General features: G+C 37.5%; 1 protein-coding gene and 1 long non-coding RNA gene across 4 annotated transcripts; one reads left to right on the top strand and one right to left on the bottom strand.

The window, feature by feature from the left end:
- Positions 1-217: 217 nt before the first annotated feature.
- On the top strand, positions 218-15,346 carry LOC139147280 (uncharacterized). Of its 3 annotated transcripts, none has more exons than XR_011555691.1 (6): positions 218-841; positions 7,787-7,859; positions 8,684-8,812; positions 10,658-10,710; positions 11,893-13,240; positions 14,070-15,346. It is a non-coding gene; the product is annotated as an uncharacterized lncRNA (long non-coding RNA). The 3 variants fall into 3 exon arrangements; XR_011555690.1 differs by having other exon boundaries at positions 14,459-15,346; XR_011555692.1 differs by lacking the exon at positions 14,070-15,346 and having other exon boundaries at positions 228-404; positions 508-841; positions 11,893-12,254.
- Positions 7,443-14,961, bottom strand: LOC139147279 (uncharacterized). Its single transcript, XM_070718309.1, has 7 exons — positions 14,554-14,961; positions 13,607-13,724; positions 12,991-13,219; positions 12,332-12,524; positions 11,874-12,055; positions 11,351-11,533; positions 7,443-10,548 (listed from the first exon to the last, which is right to left on the bottom strand). The coding sequence occupies exons 1-7, from the start codon at positions 14,959-14,961 to the stop codon at positions 7,929-7,931; spliced, it is 3,933 nt and encodes a 1,310-aa protein (XP_070574410.1). The 3' UTR covers positions 7,443-7,928.
- Positions 15,347-19,297: the final 3,951 nt, after the last annotated feature.

Genomic DNA, 19,297 nt, shown 5'->3' on the forward strand with positions numbered 1-19,297 from the left:
TCGTAAGTTCTGAAATGACGATAGGAAATATTTAAATGTTGACGTTTTTTGAGATAACACTTTGGCCGGACTTTATTCTTTGGCTCCTTTTCTAAACATAAGCTGTATGAACACTCAAGTAAAAGTGAGTTACAAGGCTAATCTGTAACATGAGAACCGAGAGATTTCCGGAGAACGCGTGGGAAAATAATTCGAAGGTGTACACAACCTCCACAGGGGAGAAAAACGTTCTGCGCATGCCTCACCGGAAGTAGCGTTCATCAGCTGTGTTTTCAATCAGCTGGACAACTCGGCCGCCGATTTCTGCGGTTTTTTTTAGCGTCATTCCATTACTATGTTGAGGTCACTGTACCAGTGATTATACTATGGCTTGCACTATCATTACACCTCTCGACTGAATTCCTGTAAGCGTTTTTTATTCTACAAACCTGTTTTTATTTTCTGAATTGTGTGATTGTTAGCACGTTTTTGGCCATACGATTACGAGATGTCCTGTCCTTCCCACAGACGCTCGAAACATCGCTACGAGAGACCAATGTGTTGCAACCAGAAAGGGTTGGTTCGAGTGCCTGCGGTTCTTCCTGCCGATTTCCTGTGTGTGAGCGAATGTACTGGTGTTTTTACAGTCTGCTTTTTTGCCTGAGGCGACCGGGGCTGTGCTTCGTGCAGCGTGAGAAGTGTAACTCACAACAAAGAACCATACGGGTTACATACCCCCGGTACGATCCCTATGCATATCTCCTGTTGAGTTGGCTGCAGACGACACATGTGCTGATGAGTTGAAGGGACTGACACTAGTGTGATTGCAAATGTCCTTAGAAATTAATTGACTGACATAAAGGTAAGTTCCAAAGTAAAATTTTGTTTATGTACGTAAATGTCGTCTTCACTATAAAAGTTGTCAAATCTGACTTGTGAGAAGGACATATAGAAATGAGCAAACATGTAAATGTTTGGTTTGAAGTATGAGAATAAATATGCAATTCAAAGTACATTAGTGTATTGTACATATTGTATACTTATACAGACGTTGAAAAATTGCGGAAATTTCAAAAGCACTTTACCATGTATGTCACATATATATCCATAGAAAAATAGTAGTCCGAGTGTCAAATATTTACACAAATGAATCTGCACATATTGTTACGTGCAGAGAAAACGAACAAAAGGGTGAACTCAGCAGTTAACGTTTAAACAAAATTTATTACGAAAATAAAACTAATTGCTAAGTCAGGGATAGAGTACAAGCTTTAAAAGTGTACAGACTACTTATCTCAGCTGGGACGGCGAAGCTCCAGTCTCAGAGTTGTAACAGTCAGTTGGATGAATGAACAGTCCTTGGCTTGCAGGCTTGAAGCTGCACAAAGTCCACAGTATAAATCCAGCGTTGGCAGTGAAGGTCTTGAAAAGTCTTGAGAATGACTACTGCTGGAGTTTAGTAACACACAAGAGACACGATCCCCAAAAGTCTGACTGGAAGCTGAGCACGTCCCTTTTATAAAGGCATATAAGAACAATCTAGAACTTTTATTGACATGCTAATTACTGTTCTAAAATTATCTCCCTTACACAACTAATCAACTTTCCAGAACATTCCAAACATGACTAATTGAATTCAAGGTTGTGAGGTCATCAAGGGCAGTGACCTTGAGAATGTTCTAGACTAATTGAACTCAGGTCATGATGAGTGTGGGGGAAATGACCTACATAACACACCCCCTCTTCAAAAAAAGAAAATTTTTCAAAGAAAAATCTTTCTTTTACAAATGTAATCTTGAAAAGGATTTAAGTACTCAAATTTTGTTTTACTCTAAAGTAAAATTTCTTGAAAGTGAACAACAATAAAATTTCTTGAAAGTGAACAACAATAAACTCTAAATACGAGAGAGACAGTCTGCAATTAAATTGTCTCTGCCTTTGATATGTCTAATGTCAAGATTAAACTCCTGTAACATTAAACTCCATCTTAGCAATCTCTGATTTTTGCCTTTAAATTTCTGCAGAAAAACAAGAGGGTTGTGATCAATATAAACCACTATTGGCTGATTTGAAGAAGTAACATAAACTTCAAAATGCTGTAAAGCTAATATCAAAGATAAACACTCTTTTTCAATTGTAGAGTAGTTTCTCTGGGATTTGTTAAATTTGCGTGAAAAATAGCAAACAGGATGATCTATACCATGACTATCCTCTTGCAATAAAACAGCACCAGCAGCCGTATCACTAGCATCTACAGCTAATTTGAATGGCAAAGTGAAATCTGGTGCAGACAACACTGGGGCACTTTGCAGTATGGCTTTAAGTGTATCAAATGCCTGTTGGCATTGCTCTGACCAAACAAACTTTACTTTCTTTTTAAGTAAGTTAGTCAAAGGCTCAGTAATTGTGGAGAAATTTGGACAGAATTTTCTGTAGTAACCAGCCATACCGAGAAAGCGCATCAGTTGTCGTTTGCAGTTTGGTATGGGAAAACTTGAAATGGCACTGATTTTGGCATCAACAGGTTTTACCTCACCCTGTCCTACAGTATGTCCGAGGTAAGTTACCCTTGCCCAACCAAACTCAGATTTGGCAAGGTTGACAGTCAACATTGCTTTGCTCAGTCTCTCAAAGAACTTCCGCATGAGCTTGATGTGTTCCTCCCAGGTGTCACTATACAGGACGACGTCGTCAACGTAGGCTGCACACCCGTCTAGCCCGGATATGACGTCGTTGATCATCCGTTGGAACGTTGCCGGAGAGTTCTTCATTCCAAATGGCATCACCTTGTACTGGAACAATCCGTCTGGTGTAACAAAGGCGGATATTTCACGAGCACGATCCGTCAGAGGGACTTGCCAAAATCCCTTCAGTAGGTCAAATTTTGTCACATACTTGGCTTTTCCCACTCGGTCGATGCAGTCATCAATCCTCGGGATTGGGAAAGTGTCTGTCTTTGTTAAAGTGTTGACCTTCCTAAAGTCCGTGCACATACGATAACTGTGATCTGATTTGGGAACAAGTATGCACGGCGAACTCCAGTTACTTTTACTGGGTTCAATAAAGTCATTGTCCAGCAGGTATTTGACTTCTTCCTGGAGATATTTCGCTTTTGTTGGATTCAGTCTGTATGGATGTTGTTTTACAGGCTTACTGTCCCCAACATCAACGTCGTGATAGATGACGTTTGTCCTCGTTGGAACATCTTGAAACAGGTGTTTATATTCGTGGAGCAGTTCTTTCACCTGTTGTTGTTGTTCTGGCTGGAGGTGTGCCAACTTTGTAGACTCCAGCTTCTCCAGGATTTCTGAGTTCTGAAGCTTGACCGAGCCCAGCTTTGAGTTTAGAGTATTTTCACTCAAGTCAGTTTCAGTATCACTATCTTCATAATGGCCAGAACTGACGGTACTGACAGGCTGAGTTATAGTAGGATTATCCCTATCCAAATATGGCTTAAGCATATTTATGTGACATAGCTGTTTTTGTTTTCGCCTGTCAGGTGTTATTATGATGTAATTTAAATCACTCAATTTCTTATCAATTAGGTATGGCCCAAAGTAACGAGCATGGAGTGGTTTGCCAGGAACCGGAAGTAGAACAAGAACTTTTTGACCTGGTTCAAACTTCCGTTTTGAGGTGTTTTTATCATATTTGGTTTTCATTGACTGCTGAGATGACTCAAGATTTTCTCTGGCTAATTCACATGCTTTAGAGAGTTTTGTACGAAAATCTGACACATATTGCAAAATATTCAGACAATCATCATCGTCTGATAGGAATTTCTCTTTAACGAGCTTAAGTGGGCCACGGACTGTATGTCCAAATACAAGCTCAAATGGGCTAAAACCAAGAGACTCTTGAATTGACTCTCTACAGCAAAGAGCAGAAAATGAATTCCTTCATCCCACTGCTTCTCTGTGTCAAAACAGTAGGTCCTAATCATGTTTTTCAAAGTTTGATGAAATCGCTCAAGAGCACCCTGACTTTCTGGATGATAGGCGGATGACCTATACTGTTTAATGCCTAGCTGATCCATTACTTGTTGAAAAATTCCAGACATAAAGTTGGAGCCTTGATCGGACTGGACACATTTAGGGAGGCCAAATAAAGTGAAAAATTTGACTAAAGCTCTCACTATAGTCTTTGTCTTTATATTTCTCAGTGGTATGGCTTCGGGGAACCGAGTGATGTACACATTATTGTCAGCATGTACTCATTCCTGATCTTGTTTTTGGTAGGGGCCCAACACAGTCTATTAGAATCCTACTAAATGGTTCTTGAAATGCAGGAATTGGCTGTAAAGGGGCCTTTGGAATGGTCTGATTTGGCTTTCCTACCATTTGACATGTGTGACAAGTTTTACAGAAATGTGCTACATCCTGCCTGAGATTAGGCTAATAAAAGTGACTGAGAATTTTGTGATAAGTTTTCCTGACCCCTAAGTGACCAGCCCAGGGGGTTTCATGGGCCAGGCGCAATATTTCAGCACGATAGGGCTTTGGAACAACAATTGATGTTTTATAGCCCAATCGTCATCAACCAAAATGTCTGGAGGTCTCCATTTACGCATGAGAATACCAGATTTTGTATAATAGGAACAGAGCTATCTGAAGTTTTATCTTCATCATCTACCCTGTCAAACAAACACAAAATATCTGGGTCTTTGTGTTGTTCTGCAATGAGATTTGATCTAGAAAATGTCTGACTTTGGTCAGCAGAAGTTTTACTGGAAGTTTCAAATCCACGAGGGATAACGGAATGATCCGTGTCAAACACCTGACTGAGAAAGGTGTCATTTAAGTCAACATCTGTGACATTATTTTTGAGAGTATTTTGATTCTCAGAAGTTTCTTTGACATGGCTCGAGTAATGGCACATGATGGGAAAAGGCCGGGAATGTCTTCCTCTATTGGCTCTGGATTTTGATCTAAACTAGGATTATCAGTCACAAGTGGATTAGTAATGACCTTGTCCCCAGCAAGGTCGTTTCCAAGAAGAAGGTGAATCCCTTCAAAAGGCAAAAAAGGCCTAATACCTAAAGCCACAGGTCCAGAAACAAAGTCCGAAGACAAATAGACATTATGGAGAGGAACAGGAATGTAGTCATTACAATCTACCCCCTTAATAAGAACTTTAGAACCTGAAAATGACTTTTCAGAAAACGGCAGGGTATCTGCCAACAAAAGAGACTGGGACGCCCCGGTATCTCTTAAAATTTTGACAGGGGTAGCGGAAGAGAAATCACTAGAAAGTGATATAAACCATCATGAATAAATGGTTCGAAAATACCCATAATGCTATCTTGAGAAGAATTGACCTTGACCTCATTAATTGGGGATAAGAGGGGTTTAACCTCAGAAAATGTGTTGCACACATTATTAGACTCTAATTGAGTTGATGAAGAAATAAAGCCGGTGGGCTTAGATCCACTTTGACCACTTTGACCTTCACGTTTTCTTTTCAATTTGAAACACTCTGACATTAAATGGCCGTCTTTCTTACAATAATTACAAGAAAGTGTACCAAACTGTTTGTCAGAAGGAGATTGAGACTTGGGATCTGATGATGTGTGAGTGTTACTTAAATTTTGTGAACTGTTGTCATTTGATTTCCTACTCTCCTTTGAGAAATTCTGGATGAAAAGGAGGAGTTAAATTTACCTGCATTGTTTCTGTATGAAAAGGACTGGGATGGTTTGCTGAGAAATGAAGATTTGTGGGTCAATGAATAATCATCGGCCAAACGTGCAGCAACCTCCAATGTATCTGCCTTTTGTTCATGATAAACGTCTTGATGTCACTCCGGATGCACCTTTTAAATTCCTCAATCAAAACAAGTTGTCGTAATTTGTCATAATTCTGACTGACCTTTTCAGAAGAACACCAGCAATCAAACAGTTGTTCTTTTGTTCGAGCAAATTCAACATAAGTTTGATCTTTCGCCTTCTCACAATCCCTAAATTTCTGACGGTACGCTTCAGGCACCAACTCATAACCCTTGAGAATTAATTCCTTCACAGAATCATAATTTGAAGCCTGCTCTACTGACAACTGAATGTAAATTTCTCTGGCTTTACCCACCAAAGCACTCTGCAAAAGCATAGACCAGGACTCCTTAGGCCAATTCAGACTCTGAGCAATTTTCTCAAAATGAGAGAAATATTTATCAACATCCTTTTCTTGGAAAGGGGGAACTAACCTGAAATGCTTAGTGATGTCAAAATTGTCTGAAGGGAAGAATTTTCCTGACTTTCCAAGCTCTAAACGTCTCATTTCTAACTGCAGTCGGTGTTCTGCTAATTCTCTTTCCTTTTCTTTTTCCTCTCTTTCTTTCTCCCTTTGTCTTTCTTCCATTTGCAATTCTTTTTCTTTCATTTCCAATTCCCTCTCTTTCTGTCTTTCTTCCATTTCTAATCTTTCCTGCCTTTCTTTTTCTTTCTGTCTTTCTTCCATTTGCAATTCTTTTTCTTTCATTTGTAATTGCATTTGTATTTTTCTTTTTCTAATGCCAATTTTTTAAGCTCCAAATCTGCCTGAATTTCTAATTCTAATTTTTTGAGTTCGAAGGAAGACTCAGGCTCATAATCTTTTAAGGCAGACTCTTCAAAATGGCCAGAATTAACTAAATGTTTTGCAATGTGGTACTGTATTTCCCGCTTGCGCATAGATCTTTTGACATCTACTTTAAGGAAATTGGCCAGTGCAATGAGGTTGTCTTTTTTGAGGGAATCAAATGCGTCCTGATCAAGGTCATCCATAAATTCGTCTGGCTTGAATTCCGCCATGATTGAATTTCGCTGAGTTCACAGTATACAGTAGTTTTGAAAAGGCAGGCAAAATGTTGTCAAACGGCTCAAAATATTCGTCTCCCGGACGAGCCCCCAATTTTGTTACGTGCAGAGAAAACGAACAAAAGGGTGAACTCAGCAGTTAACGTTTAAACAAAATTTATTACGAAAATAAAACTAATTGCTAAGTCAGGGATAGAGTACAAGCTTTAAAAGTGTACAGACTACTTATCTCAGCTGGGACGGCGAAGCTCCAGTCTCAGAGTTGTAACAGTCAGTTGGATGAATGAACAGTCCTTTGGCTTGCAGGCTTGAAGCTGCACAAAGTCCACAGTATAAATCCAGCGTTGGCAGTGAAGGTCTTGAAAAGTCTTGAGAATGACTACTGCTGGAGTTTAGTAACACACAAGAGACACGATCCCAAAAGTCTGACTGGAAGCTGAGCACGTCCCTTTTATAAAGGCATATAAGAACAATCTAGAACTTTTATTGACATGCAATTACTGTTCTAAAATTATCTCCCTTACACAACTAATCAACTTTCCAGAACATTCCAAACATGACTAATTGAATTCAAGGTTGTGAGGTCATCAAGGGCAGTGACCTTGAGAATGTTCTAGACTAATTGAACTCAGGTCATGATGAGTGTGGGGGAATGACCTACATAACAATATGTACATGTAGTCAGTTACAAAATGGAAGAGGAAGAGTTTAATTCAAAGGTTTTGACCTTAACTTAGCGACTTGTAACAGTGACACAATGTTATACACCTTTTTAAAATTTATTGGTGTTCTCCCCAGAGCAATGAAACAATATTGGACCTACTCTTTATTGGGGGGGGGGGAAACAATGGAAGCTAATTATCATAAGAATTGGTTGCATTATAATGCCAATTAGCCTACACATTTTCAGAAATTCATGGGGAGAACACTGGTTATACATCAAAATTGTTGCATGTCTTTCTCTAAGTATGTACAGTTCATTTTTAAATACAATTTTCATTCTGTCCTTTATTGCAGAAAAAGCATTGCACTACTACCAGGGTGATAAACTGGTAAGCAATTCAAGAGATGGATGCACTTGAACTTTAAGGTAGGATATCATCATTTATCTTCTCTCTTACATGGTGTTGTGAGATAAATATGGTGTTTTAGCAATTCACTAAAACTTAAATAAAGTCACTGTACCAATATTATGCTCTCCATCAACCCCAATGAAACTATCATAAAACTGATGCAAATACTTGACATTTGAATGCTGTACCTGGGCAAACAGTGCACCATTCTGACCCCCACTGTGTGTATGTGAATCAGCAAGTAAAACATGGCCTTGATTCACAATAAATAAAATTGACATATTTCTTCTTACATATACTAAAGCCATTTTTGCCCTCTGTTTACAATAATCCAAGTAAAACTCCAATAACCCCTGTCTTGGTTCAGACATATGATGAGTATAAACTGGTCCAATTTCATTTGAATGAAAACTTAGCTTTAATTTATTTCCTAGCAGTCTCATTCCTTCTAAGGGTGAAAGGTTGAGATGAGGAGATAATTCATTCAAACGATAGATGTCATGAGCTTGATTACCAAGAACACATGACATAATAAATCCAACCAGACATTCCTGTGGAAAGACTGATGACTCTGGTAGGATCTGTATTGAACACTCTTGGTAGTACCATTGTGCAAACAGTAAACAAATCAATGTACATGCATTACTCCCTGATCGCATGTTGTTGCTATGCAATGATCCTTGTGAAATGACATTGTTACATGACCAGTAACTTACACATCCATGTGACTGTGGTTTTGGACATAAACATACCAAATGTCGCAAGTGGGCATATTTGTGAAGTTGAAGGGAAGATTGACTCATTGATTTTCTGTTTTGCTTCTGTTTTATTTGTTTGTCAGAGACAGAATGCTGCTGTACAGGTATTGAAGAAAGGGTTGTCTCTGTCTGCAGTATTGCTGCATCTGGTGGTACATGGTGCCTGGAATGGGAAGTTTGTATATGTGGAAGTGCTGAATCAGATGGTGAAGGTAAGTTAGCTGTTTGTGTCTGTGGTATTGCTGCATCATTTGTTGATGAGGGGGATATCTGAGTCTGAGGAAGTACTGCACCATCTTCTGAAGACCTAGTTGTGTGTGTCTGTGGTATTGCTTCATCAGTTGCTGAAGGCTGGGATATCTGTGTTGGAAGTATTGATGCATTAATAGATGAGGAATGGGATGTTTGTGTCTGCTGTGCTGATGTATTTGTAGAGGGAGAAGAAATGTTACTTTGTGTGGTGTGTGCATTCATCTCCTTGTGTTGTTTGTTTCGGAATTGGCCTGTCTGTGCGTTTGGTATGAGAGAGGCACGGTTTTTTATGTCATCTTCAAATTGCTGTGTTAGGTAATATTGCATGTCATGAATTTTGCAAGATGTTGGCAGAGTGTCACTGTCAGTTGTTTCAGTGGATTCATTAGAAGGCTGGCTGTGTATGTCTTTGATGATGCTTTCATTCCAGCTGTTAGATAAGTGAACAACTTCAGCAGTTAGGAGAGGAGAACATATTGGACAGCCACTTTGAGATAAGCAAGTTATGTGAAAGGTGTGGCCACAAGTGAGGCGTTTTGAAAGATTGAAGAGAGAGGAAGAGATAGAGCAGTTCGGACTATCACAAATAAGATCTTCACTTGGCCGATGATGGTCGGACCATCTGAATCCAAGTGGAAGGCACTTTGCTGTGATGTCTGTGTTGAAAGTTGGAAGATGATATGTGGTGCTGTTGACTTCTGTATGTTGTTCATGTTCAGCTGCAGACTGCATTACCTGATTGATAATATCAAGAAGTGTCTCGGCACTTCTGCCAGCTAACAGTGTGAGGTCATGGTCATCTTTACCATGGTTATGGTGTTGCAAGAAGTCTCGAATGAGAGTGTTATGTTTTGTGTGGTGTAGCATGTGTGCTTGTCTTTGTATGGTGATGCCGTCATCGTGAGGCTGTATGTGGTGTCTTAGTGATGAATGAAATAGTTCAACTTTCTTCTCAGTGATGATGTGTTGGTGATTTTGTGTAAGATGATTATAGCCAGGTAAATGGGATGAGTGATAGAGGTCATCAGAAAGTAAGCTAAGAAGAGACTTGTTATAATGGTGTCTATTGGATATTATAAAGTATATTTCTAACCGCTTTAGTACTTTGAGAAGCATGTTTCGGTCTTTACCTTGAACAAATACAGGATAATGAAAATATACAAGGGGAATTAATTCATCTAGAAGATAAAGCATAAACTGGACTTCCACAGATTTACACATTGTTAATTTGCTGATCACATAACGGCGAATGCGAATCCATCCACTGAAAGCCAAATAAATACAAAGTGACACTTTGTAAGGTTTAGGAGATTTTGCTAAAATGAAACGTTTATCAAAAACCCCATTGCAGAGTAACTGGAAGAAAAACCTTGCAGATATGACAATATCACGAGAAGCGTTTAAAGTGATATGAAATTGACCAACAGTTGGTACAAAGGAAAGTATTTCTGTGGGAATACTTATATCATTATCACTGAATGAAGCTATTATTTTTTTACCAAAGTACCACACTGGCCAGTCACCAGGTGCTAAAATAGCTTGCTTTGAGGTATATGTCTTCAGCTGTGGGATATCAAGAAGCATCATCCACAGTTTGAGTAGATCTTGTTTTCTCTTGAGTGGCTGCTCAATCTCGTCAACCAGTACAGTGGTATTTAGAGTATGGAGTTCTTCCACATCAACATCAGTGTATGGTCTGTAGGGCAAATGAAATTTAAAAAAAAATTATTTACATTAAAGATATTGGTACACAAAACAATGTTATCACTCAATATAATTGAAACGTATGATATTTCTATTTTCAGAGAAGATGTACCTTTCCTTTTATCTCATCAGGGACACATTTCATTGTGAACAGGTAAGTATTACTATTACTCAAATGATTTTATTTTTATGCATTCATCTATATTCAATGTAATGTGTATAATAGTATACACATATTTCCTGGTGATGAGGGTAATTGCATATGTTTGTTTACATGAGGGACTGTAAGTACATCCCAAAATAGTTTGTTTCTCTCAGGTTTTGGTCATGGGAAACAGACTCTTTTGGGAAATTCACAGGTTCTAGTGTACACAAAAGGTTTGCTGTTACCTAAATATTGCCAGTCAATATATGCTTTGTAACACACCTCATCCATTGCTTCATGACTTCTTCTGAATATGTTATAAATTAAGACAAATCTTTACTGTCACTGTCTGCACTGCAGATGACATTTCCAGTTTTGTGCAAGTGTAGATGGGTTGTCAAACTTATCCAAGTAACTGATTCATGTATCAGTTCCAAAATAACTCTTCCCATAAGAACATATGTTGAGAAATTGCATAAGCGATTATGGATCAGGTGTGTTGTAATACATAATAATATTTCTTTAAAATTGTAACACAATAGACGACATGTGTATTTCAGTGTCAGTAGCAAAACCAAAACAATGTCAAAAGGTGACAGCCTTGTCCCATCAAATGTCATTGTTATGTGATAAGATATTGGAATCCTACCTCATGTTCTTAAGGGAAGAGATGGCATGTTGTGTATCCAGTTGGTGATATTGTATCGGGAGACTCTCAAGGAAACTCAAAGCATAGTCTTGCATGAACAATTTGAATTCCTTTCGCATGACATGGGGTGCTATCCCTCCTCTCACAAGTATCTGCTGTCCATTTTTATAGATAAATATATTTCTATAATGCAAAAAATAGTACAATTAAGTGCACTTCATAATCTCTTTAAATCCTTCATGTCCCAAATGTTACATGTTTGGATATGAATATGGTGCAATAATTAATGCATTATGACAACATTATTGACTAATGATTGTTAGCAGTGCACGATATAGTTACTATCAAAGTCATGTCATTATAAATTGACCCTTTCATACAATTGATGTTGGAGAAATTTGTTTTCGTATAGATTATGTAATACACATTTCACAAATATAGTGTGTGTGTGTGTGTGTGTGTGTGTGTGTGTGGATTCTACAACAATTACAATGATGAGTCTGATATAAATTGTCAATTTTACCTGTGTATTGATTCACCAGCTGGCAGATCGAGTGACTCTACAGGCAAGATATCCAACATTGTTGTTGCCATATGTACAGCCTGACTGGTTTTCAGTTCCTTGTGTCCAGAGGCCATCGATTTAAATCCATGGATATTATGGAAATCATCAATAAGAGCGAGGATGAATGCTTTACCTCTTGACTTAAATAAATAGACAAACAAATAATTTTAAAAGTAAGGTAAATTACTCACATCTATCCAATTTCAGGCATTATTCAATTATTCAATATGCTCACAGCAAAATATGAGAAAAAATGATCTTCGAAAACAATTTGGTTTCATGATATCAGTGCAGTTGATATTTTGCATTTTTACTTGAAATAAAAATATTTAAAATGTATTTAAAGTGTTTTTTGTCATTTATTGATTACTGTATGTATGTAGGTCAATCATGCAAAGCTAGAAAGTAATATTTACTTGTAACTTATTCATCAGGTATGTCTTGATTCGCTTCCCATGTTCTCCGGCAATCTGCTGTCTCCTTTTCAACAAAGTGCGGGGATGTTGAGATAGACCAAAAATGTGGCACATATCCTGCGCTTCTTGGGATAAGCCCTGCATATTAAAATATATCCCCATTGCCTCCTGGAAGCCTCTTGTCTTCTGTGATCTGAATGATGGAAATGGCAGATTCTATTTTATATGCATACATAACAAGAACATAACAATAAAAAAAAATAAAATGACACTGAAGAGATAAAGTTGTCTCTTGATATCATTTGTTACTCCTGACAGACTGCACCACTGAGTTTTTCTAGAATTTACTGAAATATTCTGTTCTATCAGAGCATTGCTTTCAGCCTTTTTTTGACATCAAATTATTTCAAGATTCCAGTAAACTGAAAATAGTAAGCATCAGTGTAACAGGATATAGCTTCATACATCTGTGTTTCTATAGTTACAATAGTAATACTTATAGCAATGTCATTTTAGACTACTGCAAAGCACCAAAAGATATATAATTAACCTCACTAAGCTTTAATTTATGTGTCTGCACTCTATATACTACACTTCAAAGTATGTGACTGTGTCCAAAGTAAATGAGTTATCATCACTAAATTGCAATTGTGTTTCACCTGTAATATGCAAGTAAACTCAGGACAGTCAATATTCTCTTCTCTTGTTGCCTTTTTCTTTCCACAGACAATGATGGGTCAACTATTGCACGGTAAATCTCCTGATAAAGATCTGGGACATATTTCTTAGCAAAATATTCCATTTTTTTCACATCAAGGAACACACCATTTTGTTGTGACCTGTACAGCATTTCCTGCAGTGTTTTCAATTGTTCAGAAAATGTCGAACCTGCATGAACAAATTTAAAAGGTACACAATTAAATATATCTGAAAATTAGATGATATATTTGTTGATAAAGCAAAGAATAGAAAAGACATAGCTATGGGGCTTTAATGTTTTTGATAAGAAGCCATTGAAAGATAGTGACTCCCCCAAAAGCAAATTCAATGGGATTGTTGTCAGTCATTACTTTATCCGCTTTGAGATTTTTTGTAAATTTGTTGAATAAAGTTTGCAAAGGATGACTACAGTGCAGTAGGATGCATGGTGTATGACTTGTACAAATTCAATTAACTCTAGATCTTAACCTTATGATTTACCAGTCATCCACTCTCAGTGTTTCAAATGTCTTTTTCAAAGCTGAGAAAAGTATGTATACAATAAACTATACCAACCTTGCAACTTGGAAATAATGCCATTCCATTGAGTTTTTGACAGCAACACATGACCCTCATTTGTAGAAAGAACGGTACCACAGTACACGGAATCAGTCTTATTGAAAATTGTTGGTTGCTGCTTGTAGAAGACAAAATAAGATGCAGTTTAGTAGAAATACCAGCATTATTCACCTGTTGTGATTTTGGGGAATCAGGATGTGTATACAGAGTTCTCCTTGAATAAGATAAAAGGGGCGTGGGGGCCCTCTTATAAATTCAGATAGCCCTCTTGTGAAATGCTTTGCAACAAATAATTTTTAAATCGCTTCCAAGAAAATTCACAAAAAATCATGGCCAAATCAGTGCTAGTGACATTAAACAGTGTTTACTTTCTGGTTTTAATTTGAATGTGTGCCGGAGCATTCATTTGATTTCTCATCAATCCCTGAAATCTCCTATGTGTGACCGCTTCTTTCTGCAGTGCTTCACAACATATGAGCCCTATTGTGAAAATTTCCTACGGAGAATTCTGTGTATACCCAATCAGTGGATGAAAACATATGCTGGAGCTTGCATTTTTTTCGGGGGTGAGGGTAAAATTCATATGTTTTTGTTTATTGTTATCAGTATCATCATTTTTGCAGAGTGTGGCCATCCTTAAAAATACGCCAACTAATTAATTACTCTGTAGTTAGCTAAACTCACAAACCTATATTACTTCATGATTTTGTGCAATGACCCCATTAAATGATTATGTTTTTGATAAATTGAAGATTAATTACTCTTGACATCTTTCAGTTCACAATTTTTTTCCCAATTAAACCACCAACAGTTTAGTGCGCCCTCATGCACCAGTTCTCAATATTTCAGGTCAATAACCTGGAGTCAATACAGCCGAAAACAACACCGGCCGCCGAAGGACCTGTCACAACATACCCTCGCTGTTGGTCTCGATTTACACTTACCAGTGGAGACCTGTCTCGAATATTGCTGTTCCCGATATTGCCGCCTGCGATTTTCTTTGGTGGAAGATACTGTGAAAACCCGGGAAAAAACTCCAGATCTGCTTTTGATTTGCATCTGGTACACCATCGCGTCCCCGGGACGTACTGTTCATCTTTTGCACCAATTTCATCGAAGACCTGGAATAGCCTTGATGGGATTGGACGCTCACATATCTTATCACTGTAGGCCCATGGTGCCGGACAGGAACATAGTCGCCTGTTTCTTCTGATGACTGCTTTTAAATGATGTAAACAAATAAGATCACCGGGACTTTGACAACACCGTCTTAATTCCACTGTCAAATGACATAAATTTCCTGTGCAAGTGGTTTTCGCACGCGTTTTACCGGCAAGTACACACTCAGACATCTTGAACAACACTTCATTGAGTTTTAGAAGAAAAATTCGCGCCAATATTTTTATCGTCTGCTGCTATATCATATGTGTGTACAAATGACAGTTTCACGGCTCTGGCATATACTGTCAGTGAATAGATCATGTAGAGGAAATAAATTCATTCTTGAAAAAATGGCAAGCGCCTTTATTATGTGCAAAGCCAGTAAACTAGTAGACAAGTGCATATTGTCGCATTTGAAAGTTTGCACTACTAGCGATCGAAACTGACGAATGTAAACAAACATGCGTAAATTTAGCGCCACCCTTTTTCAAATAGTGTTCCTATTTTTATCCAGGATCGGTTTTTTTTAGGCAAAGGGTATGTTGTAGTTTATAATAAAGAGAGTTGTTGTACACATTTATAGCAATCCCTTTTGCGTATTTTTCATCCCTTTTGAGAAAAGAGAAGACCTCCATGTATTTCTATGCATGAAAACTACTTCCGGTGAGGCATGCGCAGAACGTTTTTCTCCCCTGTGACACAACCTCACAAGCTTTTACTTCTTCCAAGTGGGGGTACGCCCTCTGTAGGCGATAAGCTTATTTTCTTTTTTTTGTTGGGTTCCTGGATTGGCAAATAGGAGAAAGTACTTTCACGGAAATGTTTTAATAAATCAATTAAATTAACTATTCATCTTTTACAATGAATAAAGTTATTTTGTTAAATTGGTGGGATACTTTTGATTGACTAATCACAGAAGAAAAGAGGATGCATTCTGAATCTTTCTACTTTACATATCCGACATAATTGAGAAAATGATAACCTGGGCATGATTATGTGTATATATTGCATGGATAGTGTTTGACCATTGCACATTAATTATTTTTGTGAGTTAAGCGTACTTAAGTGCGTCTAGCTGTTAGTTTGGTAATTATTTAATTATGGAACAGCATATGTTCATCAGACAGGTGATCATTAAATGTGCACACTCATTTAGAATGTAAGGCTTAGATTTCTATAGAAAAACTGGATATACAAAAAATTTTGAATTTGTTTGCATGCATTATTGATTCACTTGAAATCATCATCGTAGACAGCGAGCCTCATTGTGCTCAAGTTTGTGGGAATAATCTGACATAGAATGCAATTTAAAAAGAGGATTTTTTTGATAAATAGCATAGAGAGTAGTAGTCTCTCTGTACAGAGTACGTAGTGACAAAGAAATGTCAATACTGTCATACACAAATTAAAGAGTAGGTATTTAATGTGAATAAGAAATCTACAGACTTACTGACCATTTTCAAAACTGAGAACAAAGTGTACTGAGAAGTGGAGAACTGTATCACACATGACAATTTGTGTAAACATTTATTATTCTGAGTCTTTAGCGCAAAACATCACTTAACAGTGGTGAGAAAGGGGATGACTAAATTTATGACCGATAGTCTACTAATGATAAATGAACATGCATTTCTGCTTATTGGAAATGAGTGTTATTTGTATTGAAAATTAGTTTTTTTCCATTCAAATGTCACATTTATGTGTGTGAATTGAAGGCTGCAAATATTGGCTTATGATCACTGAAATAAGATTCAAGTACATGACCTTCAATAGGATCAATATTGGTGTAGATGTGATCAAGGCATGAATTATAATCAGTTGTTGGAGAGTGTATCAGCTGTTTGTAATCATATGTTTCTGTCATTAACTGTAAAAGTTTCTGTTTTCTGACAGAATTGTCTTGCATATCTACATTAAAATCACCGATTATGACAATGGGGTCATTGAGATGAAGTTTAAGATGCAGGTTAAAAATGGCCTTTTCAAAAGTTGAAATTACAGTATTTGGATTACAATATGTACCAATAACTTGCAAGATACCAATATGTGTTTAATACTTTGATAGTGTGAATTCAATGCCACCATAATCAATGCTTTGTGGTGTTTCAAAATAGCCATGTCTGGAGTAAATAACAGTGCCATGTGCTGATCTCTGATTTCCGGATGATGACCCATCATGTCTGTAAGTTACATAGCCTGGTAAGTCATAACTGGAACTATCATTTGGGGACAGTTTTGACTCTGTACAAATTATCACATCTGCAGCTGTTAAACTGTAATCACATGTAACATCTTCATAATGGGCATGTAATGATCTCACATTTTGATGTGCAACTACAAAATAGGTCTCATCATATTTGTAGGGAAATTGTAAATTTGGTTGTAACATTGCTTCAGTGCGTAAACGATTCATTTCTGTTTGAACATCACTGCTGACTGTTATATTGTTTGGATGCAGATTCAGAATATGAAGACCTTCTAGATGAGTTACACGACTCAGTGCAACATAATGTAGATGATACTGTTTTTTGTTTGGCAGATCTACAACAACGTGTTGGAGTGTGTCACCTTGTGAACGGTGTATTGTTTTTGCACTAGCTGGACGAATAGCAAATTGTTTTCGTAAGACTTCAACTGAGCTTTGATACCACTGTGCAGTAGATGTTTCTTGTCATGACGTGTTTTGCGGCCTACAGACTGATCATCAAACTCAATCCACAAATTGGTGACATTGTTGTTATCTAGTATATCAATGAATCGGATTATTCCTGATGCACCATTTATGAGGCCATCTTCAACTGATAAATTTATGCAGAGGTCAATTCTCTGTCCAATGGCAATATGCAATGTATGTTGTAAACCCATTGTCTTTTGAGCTGCTTTTGGAACACTCTTTAGGATTTTAGTTTTAACAGCTTGATCAACATCACCAATAACTGTGTCTACTGCTTCAGTGGTTGTCTTAAATCCTGTCAATTTGTTAAAGGCTAGGATGTTATGTGAATCAACACTGGCATTGCTGTAGAAAATGTGGACTATGTCAGTAACATGTTCTGTAGTTTCATCTTCATAGTTCAATTGACAATACGAGTCTCAAGGTATTTAATGTCATTGTCTGTATGGTTTCCTTCTCGAAGTCGGTTTAGTAACTGAGCAAAGTTTGCATCATCTTTTTGTCTCATTATTTCTGTTAATTCAAACATTGTAAAAATTCTTGCCAAAGATTTGTTGCTAAAGGCCCATAGTTCACATTTAGATCTTGAAAAATCCAACCATCAAACACAGGTTTGAGTTGAAACAAATCACCACTACTAATGATACTGACACCACCAAACAACTTCTTGTTACCCATTATTTGCTGCAGCCGTAGATTCACATAATTGAACATGCCATTACCAACCATTGAGATTTCATCAATAAATATTACTTTCAGGTTTCGATACTTTGCTTGCAATGTATTGAGCTTATCTGTTGAGAGTGCTCTGTAGTGAAAACCTTGACTAGCAGGTATTTGAAGTGCACTGTGAATAGTAGTACCACCAAGATTGTATGCAGCTTTTCCAGTTGGTGCCATTAGAATCATTGTGATAAGGTCAGGGTTTTCACCTGGTAGACTTCCAAGGTATCGTAAGAGTGCTTGGTATATTGCTTTGACTACCATAGATTTGCCAACTCCTGCTCCACCTGTCAGAAACAGACATAACTGAGCATCTTTAGTTTTTACCCAGTTGAGAATATGATAAAATATTTCTTTCTGTTTCTCATTTAGTTTCCTTACAAGATTATGGAAATCCTGCTTGTTCATTCTGGGTTGCTGTAAATCCTCAATGCATGGGTTATTGACAGCAATACCTAGGTCTTGACCAATATCATAATTTGAATGTTCAGGTTTGTCTGGATTGAAAGATGCATAGCCATTGTTTTCAATTGAGCCCTGGTTAGCATCTTGTTCATCATTGTGTATTGCATTAGGTGCTACTGTACTCACAGCATTATTTTGTTCAGCGTTTTCATTCTGCAGATTCTCTATTGCTTGCTGGAGAACTTCAGCATTATGTTGGTATTGACATCTCTTTGCATCTATGTCTGCCTTCAACTGCATATATTTCTCTTGATATGAATCACAATTCTCAATGAGTTCACTTTCAGATTTCAAGGATGAAACAGCATTAATAGTTCTCTGTAATGATTCTCAGGTTCTTTGCTTTGTGGAAGTTAACATATCTAATTACTTTACATTTTTGACGTTTTTTGTAGATCAGTCCACCAACTTTGTATGAAACATGTGACTCAGATGATGGTTGTACAAGTTCATCATCAACATTGTCATCATAGTGGTTTGTTTGATTATGTTTTGTGTCATCTTTGTGGAAGTCAAACCAAGCTGCAAAATCTGCCAGGCACCATGCCAAGAGAGGTTTTGGGCGACGTTGGTACTTTTTAATGAGACTGTCAGTTTCTATGTCAGTGATTCTGGAGGCATTCCTTGAATTTCACAGAGTGGTTTCAACAAAATTGTGCGACTGT

This window comes from Ptychodera flava, chromosome 13, assembly GCF_041260155.1.
Source record: "Ptychodera flava strain L36383 chromosome 13, AS_Pfla_20210202, whole genome shotgun sequence".
NCBI lineage: Eukaryota > Metazoa > Hemichordata > Enteropneusta > Ptychoderidae > Ptychodera > Ptychodera flava.

Excerpts from the sequence above, each read along its gene's own strand:
- LOC139147279 (XM_070718309.1), bottom strand. The coding sequence starts at position 14,961 with ATGTCTGAGTGTGTACTTGCCGGTAAAACGCGTGCGAAAACCACTTGC. Across the intron at positions 13,220-13,606 it reads CATTATTTCCAAGTTGCAAG|GTTCGACATTTTCTGAACAA; the intron begins GTTGGTATAGTT and ends TTGTTCATGCAG. Across the intron at positions 12,525-12,990 it reads AGTTTACTTGCATATTACAG|ATCACAGAAGACAAGAGGCT; the intron begins GTGAAACACAAT and ends TCCATCATTCAG.